Source organism: Trachypithecus francoisi, unplaced genomic scaffold (genome assembly GCF_009764315.1).
Source record: "Trachypithecus francoisi isolate TF-2019V2 unplaced genomic scaffold, Tfra_2.0 Lachesis_group9, whole genome shotgun sequence".
Taxonomy (NCBI): Eukaryota; Metazoa; Chordata; class Mammalia; order Primates; family Cercopithecidae; genus Trachypithecus; species Trachypithecus francoisi.
In genome coordinates this window covers 37454035-37474391 of record NW_022681474.1, presented here as the reverse complement: position 1 = coordinate 37474391, position 20357 = coordinate 37454035, and the positions used below count along the sequence as shown (strand labels likewise).

At 41.4% G+C, this 20357-nt stretch overlaps 2 protein-coding genes across 2 annotated transcripts in view; one reads left to right on the top strand and one right to left on the bottom strand.

Moving 5' to 3' along the window:
• Window positions 1-4477, bottom strand: part of FAM149B1 (family with sequence similarity 149 member B1) — a 78651-nt gene extending 74174 nt beyond the window's left edge. Inside the window, 1 exon segment of the mRNA XM_033209602.1 lies at window positions 4223-4477. Coding sequence (XP_033065493.1) covers window positions 4223-4269 — 47 coding nt within the window. The 5' untranslated portion in view covers window positions 4270-4477.
• A 52-nt stretch (window positions 4478-4529) lies between these two features.
• The window catches only part of ECD (ecdysoneless cell cycle regulator), a 34377-nt gene continuing 18549 nt past the window's right edge, over window positions 4530-20357 (top strand). The window contains exons 1-6 of the mRNA XM_033209600.1: window positions 4530-4730; window positions 8634-8851; window positions 12072-12189; window positions 16554-16641; window positions 17076-17254; window positions 19085-19277. Coding sequence (XP_033065491.1) covers window positions 8647-8851; window positions 12072-12189; window positions 16554-16641; window positions 17076-17254; window positions 19085-19277 — 783 coding nt within the window. The 5' untranslated portion in view covers window positions 4530-4730; window positions 8634-8646. The remainder of the gene's footprint in view (window positions 4731-8633; window positions 8852-12071; window positions 12190-16553; window positions 16642-17075; window positions 17255-19084; window positions 19278-20357) is intronic.

Below are 20357 nucleotides of genomic sequence, written 5' to 3'. Positions count from 1 at the left end.
TTTAAATTATTTCTCGGCCGGGCGCGGTGGCTCACGCCTGTAATCCCAGCACTTTGGGAGGCCGAGGCAGGCGGATCACAAGGTCAGGAGATCGAGACCACAGTGAAACCCCGTTTCTACTAAAAATACAAAAAATTAGCCGGGCGCGGTGGCGGGCGCCTGTAGTCCCAGCTACTCAGGAGGCTGAGGCAGGAGAATGGCGTGAACCCAGGAGGCGGAGCTTGCAGTGAGCTGAGATCCGGCCACTGTACTCCAGCCTGGGCGGCAGAGCGAGACTCCGTCTCAAAAAAAATAAAAAATAAAAAAAAATAAATTATTTCTCAAATTGTGGAGATCAATTTGTGCAGAGTCATCTGTATGTCTCTCATTCAGTGATCCTACAACCAAGAGTTTGTCTTTGAAAAAGTGGAAAGGATCATAAATACAAATTCAAGCTATGAAATAGAGACTTTAGACTTTTTTTTAGTCTGCCAGGGAAATCTGAATTGACAATTAGATGATAACAAAGAAATATCATTAAATTTAATAATAGCACTATGACTACATACAAAAATGTCCATAATTTTTAGAGATACATAATGACATATATAGGAGTGAAATGGCAGTATCTGCGGTTTTGCTTTCCTTATTTCACAGACAGGCACAGAGAAGTTAAGAAAGGGATAAGGAGGCCGGGCACGGTGGCTCAAGCCTGTAATCCCAGCACTTTGGGAGGCTTAGGCGGGCAGATCACATCCTGGTTAACACGGTGAAATCCTGTCTCTACTAAAAATACGAAAAATTAGCCGGGTGTCGTGGCGGGTACCTGTAGTCCCAGCTACTTGGGAGGCTGAGGCAGGAGAATGGTGTGAACCCGGGAGGCAGAGCTTGCAGTGAGCCGAGATGGCGCCACTACACTCCAGCCTGGGCAACAGAGCAAGACTCCGTCTCAAAAGAAAAAAGAAAAAAGAAAAAAGGATAAGGAAGATAGATGAAGCAAACATATTAACTTTGTTAACTGTTGAATGTGGGGTGACAGGTAGTTCATGATACTATTCTCTATATGTTTATGTTTGAAATTTTTCATTAAAAAATGTTAAGCTGTATGTTGAAAATCATTCCTTTCCCAAACTCTTTTCAACAATTATAATTTTTAATGGTTAGGTAGAAAACTAAAGTTATTGCTTCAAAGCAGGTTATCATTATTATAACATCTAAAGTAAAAATTGCTTTGAATTTGCTCCCATTTAGATACATTTTATCTTCATTATTCACTTCATCCTGACTCCAGTTACAGAATCATCTTTTGGGCCTTATAGGAAGTATCAAATCAACAATCAAGAACAAGTAGGCCAGGCGCGGTGGCTCCACATCTATAATCCCAGCACTTTGGGAGGCCAAGGCAGGCAGATCGCTAGAGTTCAGGAGTTCAAGACCAGCCTGGGGCGAAACCACATCTCTACTAAAAAATACAAAAATTAGCTGAGCATGTAGTCCTGCAACTTGGGAAGCTGAGGTGGGAGAATCACTTGAACCTAGGAGGTGGAGGTTGCAACTGAGCCAGGATGGCACCACTGCACTCCAACCTGTGTGACAGAGAACTCTGTCTCAAAAACAAAAAACAAAAAACAAAAAAAAAAAAACAGAAAGAAAACTGGTATAACTATTCTAGTTAATAATAATTCTGGCCCAATAAATGCCTATCATTTTTTTCATACAAGATTTTTTTTAAACTTTCAGAATGGTTGGAATTAATCATAAAAGCAGATTTTTAGCTAAACCTCGGTCACTTTATTGGGAAACGACTGTTTAAGTAGAAACAATATCTAAGAGATGACTGTTTCTTCTTCCTAGTTCCCAAAGAGTTTACTAGGAACTAAACTGCTACCATGTAGAAGTCTTGTTCCTTAATAAATAATAAGCTTCTAAAAGGCAAAGAGAGGTTTCAGACGTATTTTCTTTGTATGCCTATTGTATCCCAAGTAAAAGTGGGAAGGGACAAGGAAAATACCACTTATTGAGGATGTATATGTGTCAAGCTCCACACCATCATTTTATTCGTATTTTATTTATTTTTTTGAGACAGAGTCTTGCTCTGTCGCCCAGGTTGGAGTGCAGTGGCGTGATCTCGGCTCACTGCAACCTCTGCCTCCCAGGTTCAAGTGATTCTCATGCCTCAGCCTCCCAAGTAGCTGAGATTACAGGCATGTGCCACCATGCCCAGCTAATTTTTTGCACTTCTAGTAGAGACAGGGTTTCACCATGTTGCCCAGGCTGGTTTTGAACTCCTGAGCTCAGGTAATCGCTCGCCTTGGTCTCCCAAAGTGCTAGGATTACAGGCGTGGGGGCCCACACCATCATTTTAAATAAGCTTTTGGATAAGGTCTTATTCCTATATTACAGAAATGAAGGCTCAGTGACGTAGTAATTTGCCTAAGTCACGTGGCTGGAAGAGAGCCTAGTCAGAAACTCAAGAATGACTCAAAATATCACGCTTGCAATTATCATGTATGTGTATGATAATTAACAATATTTAATCAATACATTAATTAAATTTAATTAGTTAATATTTAATACATATTAACGGTTAATAGTTAATTAATACATTTATGGTTGCTAAAATTACATAAATGAAGGGAAAAAGTTTTTAATTAATAAATTTACTTATAGGTAATATGTAATTAATAGATTTATGGTTGCTAAAATTATATAGTTCCATGAAGGAAAAAAAATTGAAATTTGGGGTTAAAACCCAAGTTCAACTCCTGAGTTTTTTGGCTATATAATCTTAAAATATGTAACATTTCTGATATAATTTCACCTCCTGAAAGACTGAAGATAATCATACCCACTTTATAGAGTTGTTAAGAAGATCAAAAAGTGAAGTCAGCTGGGCATGGTGGCTCAAGCCAGCATTTTGGGGGGCCAAGGTAGCAGAATTGCTCGAGTCCAGGAGTTTGAGACCAGCCTGGGCAACATAGTGAGACCCTGTCTCTACCAAAAAAAAATTTTGTTTAAATTAGCCAGTTGTGGTGGTGTGCACCTGTAGTCCCAACTACTCGGGAGGCTACATTGTGAGGATCACCTGAGCCTATAGGTGGAGGCTGCAGTGAGCAAGGATTGCACCACTGCCCTCCGGCCTGGACAACAGAGCAAGACCCTGTCTCCAAAAAAAAAAAAAAAGTGAAGGCCCTTTTGGAAGTGTAAAGCATTAATAAATGTATGACACTATTATTACTTTCTAAATTATTATACAACACTTTAATCAGGGTAGTGGGATGGCTCTTTTTTATTATTTATTTATTTATTTATTTTGAGACGGAGTTTCACTCGTCACCCAGGCTGGAGTGCGGACGGCGTGATCTCCACTCACTGCAACCTCTGCCTCTCGGGTTCAAGTGATTCTCCTGCCTCAGCCTCCCAAGTAGCTGGGATTACAGGCGCCCACCACCACGCCCGGCCAATTTTTTTTGTATTTTTAGTAGAGATGGGGTTTCGCCATGTTGGCCAGGGTAGTCTCGAACTCCTGGCCTCAAATGATCCGCCCGCCTCAGCTTCCCAAGGTGCTGGGATTACAAGTGTGAGCCACCCCGCCCGGCCGTTGGGGGGGATCTTTTTAAAGCCAGAAATATTTGCTCTCTAAAGTCTCAAAAGCAAAACTGATCTTTATGGATTCTGGTGCTTAATTGCAGAGGTGGAGAGGCAGTATGTGTGATGGTTATGACCACAGGCTTCAGCATCAGATCGACATCAGGTTTGTACCTCTCAGCTCTACCACCTTCAAGCTGTGTGATCTTTGGCATGCTACAACCTTTAATTCTGGGATCTTTAGCTGTAGAATGTGCAAAATAATGTTCCCAATCTGATATCATTGATAGGAGTGAGCAAATATGTGTAAATAGCTTTGCACAGTGTCAAGTGAGCACTTCCTGGAGCCCTCAGTTAGCTATTAATAACTTCTCGAGCTATCATGGCCATTAACAATGGGACCTGAAGCACTGCGGATGCTACAAATGCTTCAGCGGACCAGTGCCTGAGTTCAGGAATTACAGACCAAGGGCGACACGCCTTCAGCTGGAGATGGAGGAAGAAGGGGCAGCGTCCAGCAGGGCAGAGAGGAGAGAATTTCGAAGAAAAATCTCTCCCCAGCCCTGGGAAAGGAAAGGAACGAAGGACTGGTCAAGGAGGGTCCCCAGAGCGCCCGCGGCCCGCCCCGGCTGGGGTGGCTGAGCAGTCCACTCACAGCTCCAAGCTCTGTGGCACCGTCTTCCTACTGTATCTGGAGATCATCCTCCTCCTCCTCCTCCTCCTCAGCCGCGGCCGGGGCGGGCACGCCAGGGTGGGGGCCTCCGGGCCTGGCCCTCCCACCAGCTCCGGCCCGGCCCCCTCCCGCCACCTACCGGCCCCGTCTTGCCCAGTCGCCTAGACTCCGAGCCGCCACCTCCCCAGGATCACCACCTCTCCAGTTCTCCGACCTCCTCGCCTTGCCGCGGGGGCGGAAGTGACGAACGCACCCGGGCACCCGCAGAATGCTCTCACCGACGCACAGCAGTGACGACACACAAGGTTCCGGGGACTGAGCGGGTTCAGACTTTCAGGATTTCGGCTGGCCACAGGTCCCGAGCAGGCGTCAGGAAAGAGCCTGATCCAAGCTTCGGCCGCCTGTAGCAGCTCTCAATCAGCTCTCGGAGTCGGAGAGGCGGCTAAGGAAAGGTGCCACAGCAGAGACGCGCAGGAGAGGCCTTGGAACCGTAAGATAAATTGGCTTCATTTTGTTAGATGGCAGGAGGGAGCCTAGACTGGATAAGGAGCACTAGACTCCAAGTCAAGCCCCTGCTGCTTAGTCGCTTCTCTTTCTGTGCTCTGGGTTTTCTCATATGTACAGTGAGGCATTAACCTGAGTAGTGATCATAGAGTCCCTTCAAGTTGTGACACCAAATTCTGCATGATGAGGTGTGTTTGGCCTTATGGGGTGAATGGGTATAATTACTGTCTGTCCCTCTGCGTTGAAAGGCAAAATGATGATTTGGTCAGACTGTGGTGAGTGGGTGTCTGGATAGAAGAAGTAGGTTCCTTATGAGTCTCTTAGAAAGCTGAGTAAGATTGGAATCATGGAGTTAGGGTGGTGCATCCACCGCCGTTCCTCCCGTTACCAAGCATCACCTGGCAGCAAGAATAAACTAGTACTCTTATTTAGGAAAACCCTTAGAAAATTAAGAGATAAGTAAGGAAAACCCCTAGGAAATTAAGAAATATCAATGCAACCTCCGTCAAAATACCAATGACATTCTTCACAGTCATAGAAAAAAGATCCTAAAATTTATATGGAACCACAAAAGACCCAGAATAGCCAAAGCTATCCTGAGCAAAAAGAACAAAACTGGAAGAATCACATTACCTGACTTCAGATTATACAACAGAGTTACAGTAACCAAAACAGCAGGGCACTGGCATAAAAACAGGAACAGAATAGAGAACCCAGAAACAAATCCATATGTCGGCAGTGAATTCATTTTCAACAAAGGTACCAAAAACATACATTGGGGAAAAGACAGTCTCTTCAATAAATGGTACTGGGAAAACTGATACCCATATGCAGAAGAATGAAACCAGACCCACTACCTCCCACCATATACAAAAATCAAGTCAAAATGGATTAGAGACTTAAATCTAAGCCCTCAAACTATGAAACTACTAAAAGGAAATATTGGGGAAACTCTCTAGGACATTGGGCAAAGATTTCCTGAGTAATATCCCGCAAACAGAGGCAGCCAAAACAAAAATGGACAAATGGGAGCGCATCAAGTTAAAAAGCTTCTACACAGCAAAGGAATTAATCGACAAAGTGAAGAGGGAACCCACAGAATGGGAGAAAATGTTTGCAAATTACCCATCTGACAAGGGATTAATAACCAAAATATATAAGGAGCTCAAACAACTCTCTAGGAAGCAGTCTAATAATTGATTAAAAATTGGACAAAAACTCTGAATAGACATTTCTCAAAGAAGACATAAAAATATCAAACAGGTTTGTGAAAAGGTTCTCAATATCATTGATCATCAGAGAAATGCAAGTCAAAGCTACAATAAGATAGTATCTCACCCCAGTTAAAATGGCTGTTATCCATAAGACAGGCAATAACAAATGCAAGGATTTGGAGAAAACACTATTGGTGAGAATGTAAATTAGTGCAGTCACTATGGAGAACAGTTTTGGAGATTCCTCAAGAAACTAAAAATAGAGCTACTATGTGATCCAGCAATCCCACTGCTGGGTGTTTACCCAAAAGAAAGGAAATCAGTATATTAAAGAGATATCTGCACTCCCATGTTTATTGCAGCACTATTCTCAGTAGCTAAGATTTGGAAGCAACCTGTGTCCATCAACAGATAAATGAATGAAGAAAATGTGGTACATACACACAGTGGAGTACTTTTCAGCCATTAAAAAGAAAAAATGAGATTCTGTTATTTGTAACAACATGGATGGAACTGGAGATCATTATGTTAAGTGAAAAAGGCTGGCACAGAAATATAAACTTCAAATGTTCTCACTAATTTGTAGGAGCTAAAAATGAAAACAGTTGAACTCATGGAGATAGCAACTAGAAGGATGGTTACTAGAGGCTGGGAAGGGTTGCAGAGGGTTTGTGGGGGAGTGGGATGGTTAAAGCGTACAAAAAAATAGAGCAAATGAAAACTAGTATTTGGTAGCACAACAGGGTAACTGTAGTAAATAATAATTTAATTGTACATTTAAAAATAACTAAAAGTTCAGATGAGAGCATGTCCTAGCTACAAAATTTTTTTTTAATAAAAATAACTAAAAGAGTATAATTAGATTGTTTGTAACACAAAGGATAAATGCTTAAGGCGATGGATATCTCATTTACCTTGAGGTGCTTATAATGCATTTTATACCTGTATCAAAATATCTCATGTACCCCACAAATATATACACCTACTATGTACTCTTCAAAATTAAAAAAGAAAAAAAAGAAAAACACTTTGGGAGGCTGAGGCAGGCGGATCACGAGGTCAAGAGTTTGAGACCAGCCTGGCCAATATGGTAAAACCCCCTCTCTATTAAAAATACAAAAATTAGCCTGGTGTGGTGGCAGGCACCTATAGTCCCAGCTACTCGGGAGGCTGGGGCAAAAGAATCACTTGAACCTAGGAGGCAGAGGTTGCAGTGAGCTGAGATCTCACCACTGCATTCCAGCCTGGGTGACAGAGTGAGACTCCATCTCAAAAAAAAAAAAAAAAGAAACAGAAAAGAAAGATATACCTACTATCCCATGAGACTTGAAAAAGGGGCAAATTTAGGACAGAGGTAAGATGACAGGACACGAATGTTTTGTAGTTTTGAATTTCTCTACGCCATACAATGTTCATAAAAGAGAGAAATGTACATTCTGCAGAGCAAGATAGATTATTCTTTAGAGTTTAAGTAACAAAATTTTAAAGCAGGGAGAGATTTTAGAGATGGTAGGTAACTTATCCTAAATTAAAGAAAAAAACGCAGAAAGAGAAAGTGAAGAGTCCACAGTGGCACAGCTAATTAGTGGCAGAACTGGGGTTTTTGATAGTATGTAAACAGTGGATATTAGTGCAGTGTTTCTCGAAATATGTTACACATACCACTGCTAGTACAAGGGCAAACATTAAAAATTTCATTCTTTACTTCCAAAACAGGAAAAACATAAAAAATAAAGATTTTATTCTTACATACGTATTAATTGGGGAATGTGATACTGGATTTCTATTCACTGTATTATATCAAGGTTTCCTTTTAACGTAATTTTAAAGATAAAGTTTTAAGTGTAAAGAGTCACTAAAAATAATATTAGGCCAGGTGCAGTGGCTCATGCCTGTAATCCCAGCACTTTCGGAGACCAAGGCGGAAGAACTGCTTGAGCTCAGGAGTTCTAGACCAGCCTGGGCAACATGGCAAAACCTTGCCTCTACTGAAAATACAAAAAAAAAATTAGCTGGGCATGGTGGCACACACCTGTGGTCCCAGCTACTTGGGAGGCTGAGGTAGGAGGATGGCTTGAGCCCGAGAGGTGGAGGTTGCAGTGAGCTGTGATCGTGCCACTGCACTCCAGCCTGAGCAACGAGAGTGAAACTCCAACTCAAATAAATAAATAAATGAAGTTTAAAAAATTAAATAAATATTACTGTAGGTGGTGTGTGGTCAAGGCAAAAACCATGATGATGGTATGTGGCTAACTAAATTTTATTTATTTTTTATTTATTTTTTTATTTTTAGATGGAGTCTTGCTCTGTCACCCAGGCTGGAGTGCAGTGGCATGATCTTGGCTCATTGCAACCTCTGCCTCCTAGGTTCAAGTGATTCTCCTGCTTTAGCCTCCTGAGTAGCTAGGATCACAGGTGCCTGCCGCCACACCCAGCTAATTTTTGTATTTTTAGTAGAGATGAGGTTTCACCGTGTCGGCCAGGCTGGTCTGAAACTCCTGACCTCCAATGATCTGCTTGCCTCGGCCTCCCAAAGTGCTAGGATTACATGCATGAACCACTGTGCCCGGCCTAACTAAATTTTAGAAAACAGTGTTCATAGAGTCATCTAAAAGAGTTCAGATGTTACTTCTGCATTGTTCTATGTGGTTTATATTTTGGAACTTTAAATGTAGTTTTCAAAGAAGAATGGAAGAAACCATGAAGCTTGCTACAATGGAAGACACAGTGGAGTACCGCCTGTTCCTGATACCAGATGAATCAAGGGACTCAGATAAACACAAAGAGGTTCTTCAGAAGTATATTGAGAGAATAATGACCCAGTTTGCACCTATGCTGGTCCCCTACATCTGGCAGAATCAGCCTTTCAATCTCAAATATAAACCTGGGAAAGGTAAGGCTGTTTTACTTGTGTGGATTAGTGTGACTTTTAATGTTATCCTGACAACAGTGATGTGTGTGTGTAATAGTCCACTCTTCATTCAGTGTTGCCAGGAAGAGATTAATGCACTAAACTTTTCAGGTAAGTAATACTTGTCTATATTCAGTTAGCCATAAAGCTTTGTTTTAAAAAAAATCATATTAGTGAAAACTTTCTAAATCTGCCTTAGGAATTAGCATATACTAAACATTATTAAACTCATGGCTATTCTTTTGAACTTTAGTTACTATACTATGCCATAATGTATCTAAGTATCCATACTAAACAGTTTCAGGTATCTGGCTTTAATCATGGTTCCTTTTTTGCTGTTACTCAGTATTCCTTATGTTAATGATGTGTTGAGTAGGCTGCCTTGTTCATATAGCCGTTTTGGTGAGGATCTGAGTGGCTCTGCCCAGCTTATAAAGATAAATAATTGGGCTTTATGGCTAATATTTGCCACTTACAAGCATTTTGAGGTTTCTTCATTGCTTCCCTATGTTGTTGGTGCTTGAGATCTGATCTCTGGCAAAATATGGCACTCTGTCCTTTTATGAGAAAAACCCAGGATTAAAGTAGGAGGGAGCGGAGAGACCAAAGAATCACTCAGACAGGTCTGTCTTAGCAAGTAGATGAGTTTATTAGGACTTACAGACAGGACACTCCTGGGCAGCATCAGGACAGCTCCAGAAATCTGCCCCATCTCCCATCTTTAAGCTGCTTGTAAGCTAATTTTTTGGCTCTTTGCCTACTGCGTATAAGCTAATTTTTTGGCTCTTTGCCTACTGCGTATATGCAATGACACTGTTTTCCTTGGTATGTTCCCAGCTATGCCCTGCAATGTTTGGGTTCTCAGGACCTGTTCCTCTGCTCGGCATGATGGCTTTGGCTTGCCAGCTGGCCTTCGAAGTTTAAGCAGCAGACATATACCCTTAAGTAGCCTGGTGGGGAACTGGTCACACTACAGTTCTGTCATTTCTTATAGTTTTATGAAAATAAATCATGGATAGGTGACCAACTCTCCTTACACAGTGACTTATGTGAGGTCTTATTTAGGATCAGGAGCCTGGCATCTTGTGATACCATCACAAGATACCCCCATGTATACATCACAAGTATACATCACTGTGATACTCTCAGTTTAGTGCTTATCTCTTATCTTTTGGCTAGCAATTGCTACATATCTTCCCTACTGTTAATTTTATTGAACTCTTATTCATTGACATACATATGATATTTATTGACAAGAACACTATCACATTGGTGCAGCACATCTAAAACCAACCCTTTATCTGTCTCTAGAAAACCATTTTTACTGTTTTCTTATCTTGTTTAATGGCATTGCCATCCACCCAGTTATCCAAGCTAGTCAGTAATTCAAAATCATAATCAGTTCCTCACTTCACCATGTTCAGTCAGATGCTAAATCCTGAATGCTTCTAAAATATGACCCCTTCTGTACATCTGTTTGGCTTCAATGTAGGCCCTCTTTATCTCTACATTTGAAAAACAACAACAGCCTCCTAACTTACCTCTCTGGTTCCTGTCTTTCTAGTTCCTCACACTGTTGCCAGTTAGGTTTGTAAAACAAACTTGATTGTGTCACTCTCCTGCTTAATATCCTTCAGTAGTTCCCATTGCTTCAAGATGAAATTTAAATCGAAGTCTAATATAGACAAAACTAGTTACTTTAATTGTATTCTCTAGTTGAAGAAACTTGAGATCTGGGGTGGGGAGAAAAAGAGTTGGTTGGGCTGTTCTTCTACCTATTGTTTGCCATGGCAACTCTTGAGACACTCTGTAATGCACTTGTTTGACCTTCATTCTGTTAATGTGGGATATTACTGTACATTGATTTTCATGTGTTGAACCATCCTTGCATCTCAGGAATAAATCCCACTTGGTCATGGTGAATAATCTATTTAATGTGCTGTTTAATTCAGATTGCTGATATTTTGTTAAGGATTTCTGTGTTGATATTCATCAGGGATATTGATCTACAGTTTTCTTATATTGTCTTTGTCTGACTTTGGTGTTAGGGTAATGCTGGCCTCAGAAGGAATTTGGGGATTCCCTCCCCTTTATTTTTTTGGAAGATTTTGAGGATTGATGTCAAATTCTTTAAATGTTTGGAAGAGTTCCGCAGTGAAGCCAGTTTTTCTTTATTAGGAGCTTTTGGATTATTGATTCAATCTCCTTACTAGTTATAGATCTGTTCAGATTTTTGTATTTCTCATGATCCAGTCTTGACAGATTGTGTATTTTTAGGAATTTGTCAATTTCTTCTACGTTATCCAACTTACTGGTATACCATTGTTCATAGAATTATATCTTTCTTGTTTCTGTGACATAAGTTGTGCTGTCTCCTCTTTGATTTCCGATTTTAGTTTTTTGAGTATTTGCTCTTATTCCTGGTTAATTAAGTTAATAGTTTGTCAATCTTTTCAAAAAAACCCAACTCAGTTGTTTTGTTTTTCTGTTATTTTTTCTGGTCTCTATTTATTTATCTCTGCTGTAATGTTTATTATTTCTTTCCTTATGCTAGGTTTGGGTTTAGTTTTTATTTTTTGTTTTGTTTTGTTTTTTTTGAGGTATAGGTTGTTGATTTGAGATCTTTCACACCTACAAACTTCCTTTTTAGCACTGCTTTCACTGAATTCCTTAAGTTTTGGTATGATATGCATTCATTTTCATTCGTCCCAAGATATTTTCTAATTTCCCTGTGATTTATTCCAAGAGTGTGTTGTTTAGTTTCCATGTATTTGTGAATAGTGCACGCTTGAAAACTTGTGCTCCATCCAAATCTAGCGTCCTGGTATTCCCAGAATACTCTATACATACATACTCTGTACATCATGCCTTTGTGCCTTTGCACATGCTTTTCTATTTTTCTGGAAAGCTCACCTCTTGTCATTCCTCCAGGCAAGCATAGCACAGATATCCCCTCCTTTATACTCACATAGGCCTTACTGCATACCCCTGTTCTAGAGTTCATTATCTTGTTTTGAGATCATTTGATTGTCTTGTTTTACCCTGAGCTCCTCAGGAGTAGGCTTCTTCAGGATTGCAACCCCTGCTCCCCAGGACTTAGAGCAATCAGTCAATGAATGTTTATTCAATTGAATGATTATGTGCATTTTATTTGCAGTAACAAATTTATCTGGTTACATGGTTGCTTTTCTCTTGTTTTTAGGAAGTGTTCCTGCTCATATGTTTGGCGTGACAAAGTTTGGGGATAATATTGAGGATGAATGGTTTATTGTTTATGTAATAAAGCAGATCACAAAGGAATTTCCAGAGTTAGTAGCAAGGTATTGTAGTTATTTTAATTATTCTAAAAGAATTCTATTACTGAAACAGTGTGACTACATTTTTATATATTTAGTAATTTATTTTTCTCCTGTAGTCTGCTGGAAATTGTACAGATTTTAATAGTATCTGTGCTTTTTTTTTTTTTTCTCCTGAGACAGTCTTATTCTGTCGCCCAGGCTAGAGTGCAGTGGTGTGATCTTGGCTCACTGCAGCCTCCACCTTCCAGGTTTAAGCAATTCTCCTGCCTCAGCCTCTCAAGTAGCTGGGATTACAAGCACGTGCCACCATGCCTGGCTAATTTTTTATTTTTAGTACAGACAGGGTTTCACCATGTTGGCCGGGCTGGTCTTGAACTGCTGACCTCAGGTGATCAACCCACCTCGGCCTCCCAAAGTGCTGGGATTACAGGCATAAGCCACCATGCCCAGGCTTATCTGTATTTTCTTTCTCTTCTCTTGTGACTTCCTTTTCTTGAGAAAGAATTAAGGTAGTATTGAAGAGTTCAACTTCCAAAAGATTTCAAATAAAACCTACTTATTTTAGGTTTTCTTTTTAAAATTCTAATTATGAAAAAACAAATACATGTGGTAAACAAAATTCAGATGATACAAAGGGTTCTACTGCTCTTGCTTCCCAGAAGTAATCCCCATTAAATTCCTTATGAATCTTTGAAAAATAAAATTCCATTCATACACATACATACATATTTCACATGTTTTTAAATGTGTATTCCTGTACTAGACCATAGCTATATTTTTTGAGAAATCATACACAGAAACAATTTAAACAGAAGTCAGTGAACAATCGTATAGGAAGCTAAGTAGGTAACACCGTTAAAAATGGGACCCGAGGCCGGGCGCGGTGGCTCAAGCCTGTAATCCCAGCACTTTGGGAGGCCGAGACGGGGGGATCACGAGGTCAGGAGTTCGAGACCATCCTGGCTAACACGGTGAAACCCCGTCTCTACTAAAAAATACAAAAAGCTAGCCGGGCGAGGTGGCTGGCGCCTGTAGTCCCAGCTACTCGGGAGGCTGAGGCAGGAGAATGGCGTAAACCCGGGAGGCGGAGCTTGCAGTGAGCTGAGATCCGGCCACTGCACTCCAGCCTGGGCAACAGAGCGAGACTCCGTCTCAAAAAAAAAAAAAAAATGGGACCCGAGTTTTCTGTAAATACCATATATTGCCAGCAGAGGGCATTCTGCCCACTTATATTTTGTCCTGGTTTTCCTAGTCAGCACCCAAATTCTGATCTTTTTTTACCCACCCAACCTCTTTCCCAACAGAACAAAAGAGAAGGGAGAAAAAAAAAACCTTTCAAAACTTATTATTTAAATTTTAAGCACACATTAGAGAGAATGAACCCACATGTTCCCATTATCCAGCTTCAACAATTACCAACTCATGGTCATTATTATTTGATCTGTGGCTCTCATTTGATCCTTAAATACTTCAGGATGTAAATCTAAGCGATAACTCATTTTATCTTTAACTTTAAATACATTTATTTAAATTTTTAAAATTTTTAAATTTACTTATTATTTATTTAGTTTTTTAAAGACAGGGTCTCACTGTTTTGCCCAGGCTGGACTTGAACTCCTGGGCTCAAGCCATCCTCCTGCCTTAGTCTCCCGAGTAGCTGGTACTGCAGGCACATGCCACTGTGCTTTATTTTATTTTATTTTTTGAGACAGCATCTCACTCTGTTGCCCAGACTGGACTGCAGTGGAACAATCTCGGCTCACTGCAACCTCTGCCTCCTGGGCTCAAGCAATTCTCGTACCTCATCCTCCTGAGTTGCTGGGGCTATAGGCGTGCACTACCACACCTGGCTAATTTTTGTATTTTTTGTAGAGACAAGTTTTCACCATGTTGACCAGGCTGGTCTCAACCTCCTGACCTCAAGTGATCCACCTGCCTCAGCCTCCCAAAGTACTGGGATTACAAGTGTGAGCCACTGCACCAAGCCTATTTTTTAAATTGACAAATAAAAATTGTATATATTTATTATGCATAACATGTTGTCTTGAAATACATATATGTTGGCTGGGCGTGGTGCCTCACACCTGTAATCCCAGCACTTTGGGAGGCTGAGGCGGGCGGATCACGAGGTCAGGAGATCAACACCATCCTGGCTAACATGGTTAAACCCCGTCTCTACTAAAAAATACAAAAAAATTAGCCGGGTTTGGTGGTGGGCACCTGTAGTCCCACGTACTCGCGAGGCTGAGGCAGGAGAATGGCGTGAACCCAGAGGCGGAGCTTGCAATGAGCAGAGATCACGCCACTGCACTCTAGCCTGGGCGACAAAGCAAGGCTCCTGTCTCAAAAAAAAAAAGAAATATATATATATTGTAGGATGGCTGAATTGAGCTGATAACATACATTACTTCACATACGTATTGTTTTGTGTATGGTGAGAACATTTAAAATCTACTGCCTGGCTGGGCGCGGTGGTTCATGCCTGTAATCCCAGCACTTTGGGAGGCCGAGGTGGGCGGATCACAAGGTCAGGAGTTCGAGGCAATCCTGGCCGACATGGTGAAACCCTGTCTCTACTAAAAAATACAAAAAATTAGCCAGGCACGGTGGCGGGCGCTTGTAGTCTCAGCTACTTGGGAGGCTGAGGCAGGGGAATCACTTGAACCCGGTAACTGGAGATTGCAGTGAGCCGAGATGGCGCCACTGCACTCCAGCCTGGTGACAGAGCGAGACTCCATCTCAAAAAAAAAAAAAAAAAAAATCTACTGCCTTAGCAAGTTTCAAGAACACAATACATTGTAGGCCTGGGGCGGTAGCTTAGGCCTGTAATCCCAACACTTTGGGAGGTTGAAGCAGAAGCATCACATGAGGTCAGAAGTTCCAGACGAGCCTGGCCAACATGGTGAAACCCCATCTCTACTAAAAATACAAAAATTAGCCAGGTGTGGTGGCCCATACCTGTGGTCCCAGCTACTCGGGAGGCTGAGGCAGGAGAATCGCTTGAGCCTAGGAAGTAGAGGTTGCAGTGAGTGTGATTGCACCACTAATTCCAGCCTGTATGACAGGGTGAGACTCTGTCTCAGAAATAAAATAAAATAATAAAAATAGAAGTATAGAGCTAGAACGGTATATAACAGTATAGAAAATATGCTATGTCTTGTGTAAAACAGGGAGAAAATACAAATATATATTTATATAGCTAGATTATGTGTGAGCAAACTCTAGAAGGATATACAAGAAATAGAAGTGATGCGTGTAGGGTTGAGCAGATAGGGACAAAAGTAGGAGGAAAACTTTTTCATTTTGCAACTTTTTTTTTTTTTTTTTTTTGAGACAGAGTTTCGCTCTTGTTGCCCAGGCTGGAGTGCAATGGTGCGATGTCGGCTCACCGCAACCTCCGCCTCCCAGGTTCAAGCAATTCTCCTGCCTCAGCCTCCCGAGTAGCTGAGATTGCAGGCATGCGCCACCATGCCTGGCTAATTTTGTTTTCGTATTTTTAGTAGAGACGGGTTTCTTCATGTTAGTCAGGCTGGTCTTGAACTCCTGACCTCAGGTGATCCGCCCACCTTGGCCTCCCAAAGTGCTGGGATTACAGGCGTGAGCCACCACGCCTGGCCATGTAAATTTTAATATATTTTTTAAAAAATTTAACCATGTGAATGTATAACCTATTTTTAAAAATAAAATTTAAAAAAGTGTTGCAGGCTGGGCATGGTGGCTCATACCTGTAACCCCAGCACTTTGGGAGGCTGAGGCAGGCGGATCACTTGAGGTCAGGAGTTTGAGACCAGCCTGGGCAACATAGCGAAATCCTGTCTCTACTAAAATTACAAAAATTAGCCGGGCATGATGGCAGGCACTTGTAATCCCAGCTATTCGGGAGGCGGAGGCAGGAGAATCGCCTGAACACAGGAGGTGGAGGTTGAAGTGAGCTGAGATCATACCACTGCACTCTAGCCTGGGTGACAGAGCGAGACTCTGTCTCAAAAATAAAAAAAAAGTGATGCAAATGAGGCGGAAATAATGATCTTTTCAGGCTCAAATAACACCTCCGACATGAAGGCTTTTCTAATCTCAGCTATATGTTTTTTTTTCTTTTGGAACCCTATAGTACTCTGTATATTTTCATATTTTTGTCTAATATTTCTTTATGTAAATTGCTTATCTTCTCTCCTTATCTCTGCCTTCAACTGCTCCTTACAATCTTTTGTCTCCTTCAGTGCTTAATGTTATCTTAAACATTTTGCTTTCTTATAGCCATCTGCACATAGTACCTATTCAAATATTTACTAAGATGAAGAGGAAAATGTATTAGAATAAAACTGTTCTGGTTACTAGCAGATATGTGCTTTTTGAATGCAAAATTGGAAATTTTCTTGCATTAGGATTGAAGACAATGATGGTGAATTCTTGTTAATAGAAGCTGCTGACTTTCTCCCTAAATGGTTGGATCCTGATAATAGCACCAATAGGGTAAGTATACCCAAGTTTAGAAAATTTGTAGAGATGAAATCATGCTGCATTACATTCATATGTACCTACAGTTTGCCAGTGCCCACTATGAAAATTAAAATGTACCGGCCAGGCGCGGTGGCTCAAGCCTGTAATCCCAGCACTTTGGGAGGCCGAGACGGGCGGATCACGAGGTCAGGAGATCGAGACCATCCTGGCTAATACGGTGAAACCCCGTCTCTACTAAAAAATACAAAAAACTAGCCGGGCGACGAGGCGGGCGCCTGTAGTCCCAGCTACTCGGGAGGCTGAGACAGGAGAATGGCGTGAACCCGGGAGGCGGAGCTTGCAGTGAGCTGAGATCTGGCCACTGCACTCCAGCCTGGGCAGCAGAGCAAGACTCCGTCTCAAAAAAAAAAAAAAAAAAAAAGAAAATTAAAATGTACCATTTGCAGGTATTTTTCCACCGTGGAGAATTGTGTATTATTCCTGCACCAAGAACACCTGGAGCAGAATCTTGGTTACCCACCACACCCCCAACAATTCCACAAGCATTGAATATAATCGCAGCACATCCAGAAAAAATACTTGCTTCAGAATCTATACGAGCTGCTGTGAGTAGGCGCATCAGAGGGTAAGAAAAATATCACTTACATTGCTAATTAAGGAACCTTTTGGTTTTGTGTAGTTCAGTCTTTCTTTGATTTTTGTTTGTTTTCCTTAAAGCTCTGTTGGAGTTGATCAGTCTTTCTTTGACTGTAAAATATCTTTCACCTAGATTAATGCTAATTTTCATTTTGTCTTCATTCCTCTTTATGGAATAGACTAATAAATTAAACTTAGAGATTTTAAAATCGGGAAATAGATACATCTTTAAATTCCCATTCAGAAGTGTTACAATCTTGTCCCAATATTTTTGCATTTATACACCTTAGATATTGTGGCTAAGTATTAGCTATATCCATGGGTAAAAAATTTGAGACCTTTAAAAATAGAAACTTCCTGGACCTGGAGCGGTGGCTCACGCCTGTAATCCCAGCACTTTGGGAGGCTGAGTGGAGGGCAGATCATGAGGTCAGGAGTTCAAGACCAGCCTGGCCAACATAATGAAATCCCGTCTCTACTAAAAAAAAAAAAAAAAAAAAGCGGGACGTGATAGCAAGTTCCTGTAATCCCAGCTACTTTGGAGGCTGAGGCAAGGAGAATCGCTTGAACCCGGGAGGCGGAGGTTGCAGTGAGCTAAGATCGCATCACTGCACTCCATCCCAGGCGACAGGGGGTGACTCCGTCTCAAAAAAAAAAGAAAAGTAGAAACCGAATGGAGTCCAAACAAGGTGCTCAGGTTTTTACTGTTGTTTTGGGTCTATATATGGGATTCTTTGACCTATATCAGAACTCTGTTTCTGAATAAAACTTCAGCTTTTATTCAGAAAAGAAGGTCTTAGCCTAATAACATATTAGTTCATCCATTCAAATTTGGGTGCCTATTAAATATTAAGCACCATTCAGGTAGTAACAATATTAAAAATCTTTTTGGCCAGGTGCAGTGGCTCACGCCTATAATCCCACCACTTTGGGAGGCCAAGGCGGGTGGATCACGAGGTCAAGAGATCGAGACCATCCTGGCCAACGTGGTGAAACACCGTCTCTACTAAAAATACAAAAAATCAGCCGGGCATGGTGGCAGGCCCCTGTAGTCCCAGCTACTGGGGAGGCTGAGGCAGGAGAATCACTTGAACCCAGGAAGTGGAGGTTGCAGGGAGGCGGGGGTTGCAGTGAGCCGAGGTTGCACCACTGCATTCCAGCCTGGCGACAGAGTGAGACTCTGTCTCAAAAATAATAATAAATAAAAAATAAAAATCTCTTTTAGCTTCAGCATACTTTGCACCATTCTTTTAGCAGAATAAACTCTGATTTTATGTTTATTCCAAAGTATAATAGGTTTTTTTGTTTTGTTTTGTTTTGTTTTTGGGGTGGAATTTTGCTCTTGTCACCCAGGCTGGAGTGCAGTGGCGCGATCTCGGCTCACTGCAACCCTCGCCTCCCGGGTTCAAGCAATTCTCCTGCATCAGCTTCCTGAGTAGTTGGGACTACAGGCGTGTCCCACCACACCCAGCCAATTTTTTGTATGTTTAGTAGAGACGGGGTTTCACTGTGTTAGCCAGGATGGTCTCAATCTCCTGACCTAGTGATCCACCCGCCTCGGCCTTCCAAAGTTGTTTTGTTTTTATTGAGCTACCATAATCCCTTTTCTTTATTTTCCATTTTTTCCTACTTTTTTCTTTCCCTCTCTTCTTTCTTATAGTATTAAGTGTATATACAGTATCTTTTTTCATCTCTCTTGTCACTCTCTATATACTGCTCTCGATGAACAAAGAGAAGATGTCAAAAAGAATGTGAATGGCATAAGAATTCTAGGTATTTATATACCGTAAAATGAAAGTAATTATGTTACCTGTCCCAGGTACCCAGAAAAAATTCAGGTCTCCCTTCATCGAGCACACTGCTTCCTTCCAGCTGGCATTGTGGCAGTGCTAAAGCAGCGTCCCAGATTGGTGTCTGCAGCAGTCCAGGCATTTTACCTACGAGACCCTATTGACCTGCGAGCCTGTCGTGTTTTCAAGACATTCTTGCCTGAAACACGAATAATGACATCGGTGAGATTTCTATCTTGGTCATTTAGTTTCTCTTACTGGAAACAGAGTTGAAACATTATTACTTTTCTCTTTTTACATTTCTCAGTGCTCAGTGAATGAAACATTATTTTAATTGTTCTCTAGAAAGAAAAAGGAAATCTTCTGTTTCTTCATAGCATGTTAATATAGGTCGAATATTCCTTATCTGAAATGCTTGGGACCAGAAGTATTTCAGATTTCAGATTTATTTGGATTTTGGAATATTTGCATTATACTTACTAGTTGAGCATTCCAAATCTGAAAATTCTGAAATCTCAAAACTTTGAGCATGTCATTGGGACTCAAAAAGTTTTGGATTTTGGAACATTTTAGATTTCAGGTATTTATATTTGGGATGCTCAAACTATACACATTTTTTTCTTTTATTGCACCCAGTGAAGGAAATTTTCAAGAGACCTGCCTCCCCATTTTATACTCAATGTTTCATAGCTATTTTTGACCATATTTTTCTATTTCTGTAATTATTTCCTTTTTTTTTGGGACAGAGTCTCACTCTCTCACCCAGGCTGGAGTGTAGTGGAGCCATCTCAGCTTACTACAACCTCTGCTTCCTGGGCTCAAGCGATTCTCCTGCCTTCTGAGTAGCTGGGGTTACAGGCACCTCCCAACACGCCCAGCTGATTTTTATATTTTTAGTAGAGACGGTGTTTCGCCATGTTGGCCAGGCTGGTCTTGAACTCCTGACCTCAAGTGATTCAGCCATCTCAGCCTCCCAAAGTGCTGGGATTACAGGCGTAAGCCACCATGCCCGGCCTAATTATTTCCTTCTTAACAATAAAACATTTCATCTCTTCCAGGGAATTAAGAATTATTCTTGGCCAGGCATGGTGGCTCACACCTGTACCAGCACTTTGGGCGACCAAGGCAGGTAGATCACTTGAACCCAGGTGTTTGAGACCAGACTGGGCAACATGGGGAACCCCATCTCTACAAAAAATAAAAAAATTAGCCAGGTGTGGTGGTGGGCACCTATAATCCCCACTACTTGGGAGGCTGAGGCAGGAGGATTACTTGACCCCAGGAGGTTTGGGAGGCTGAGGT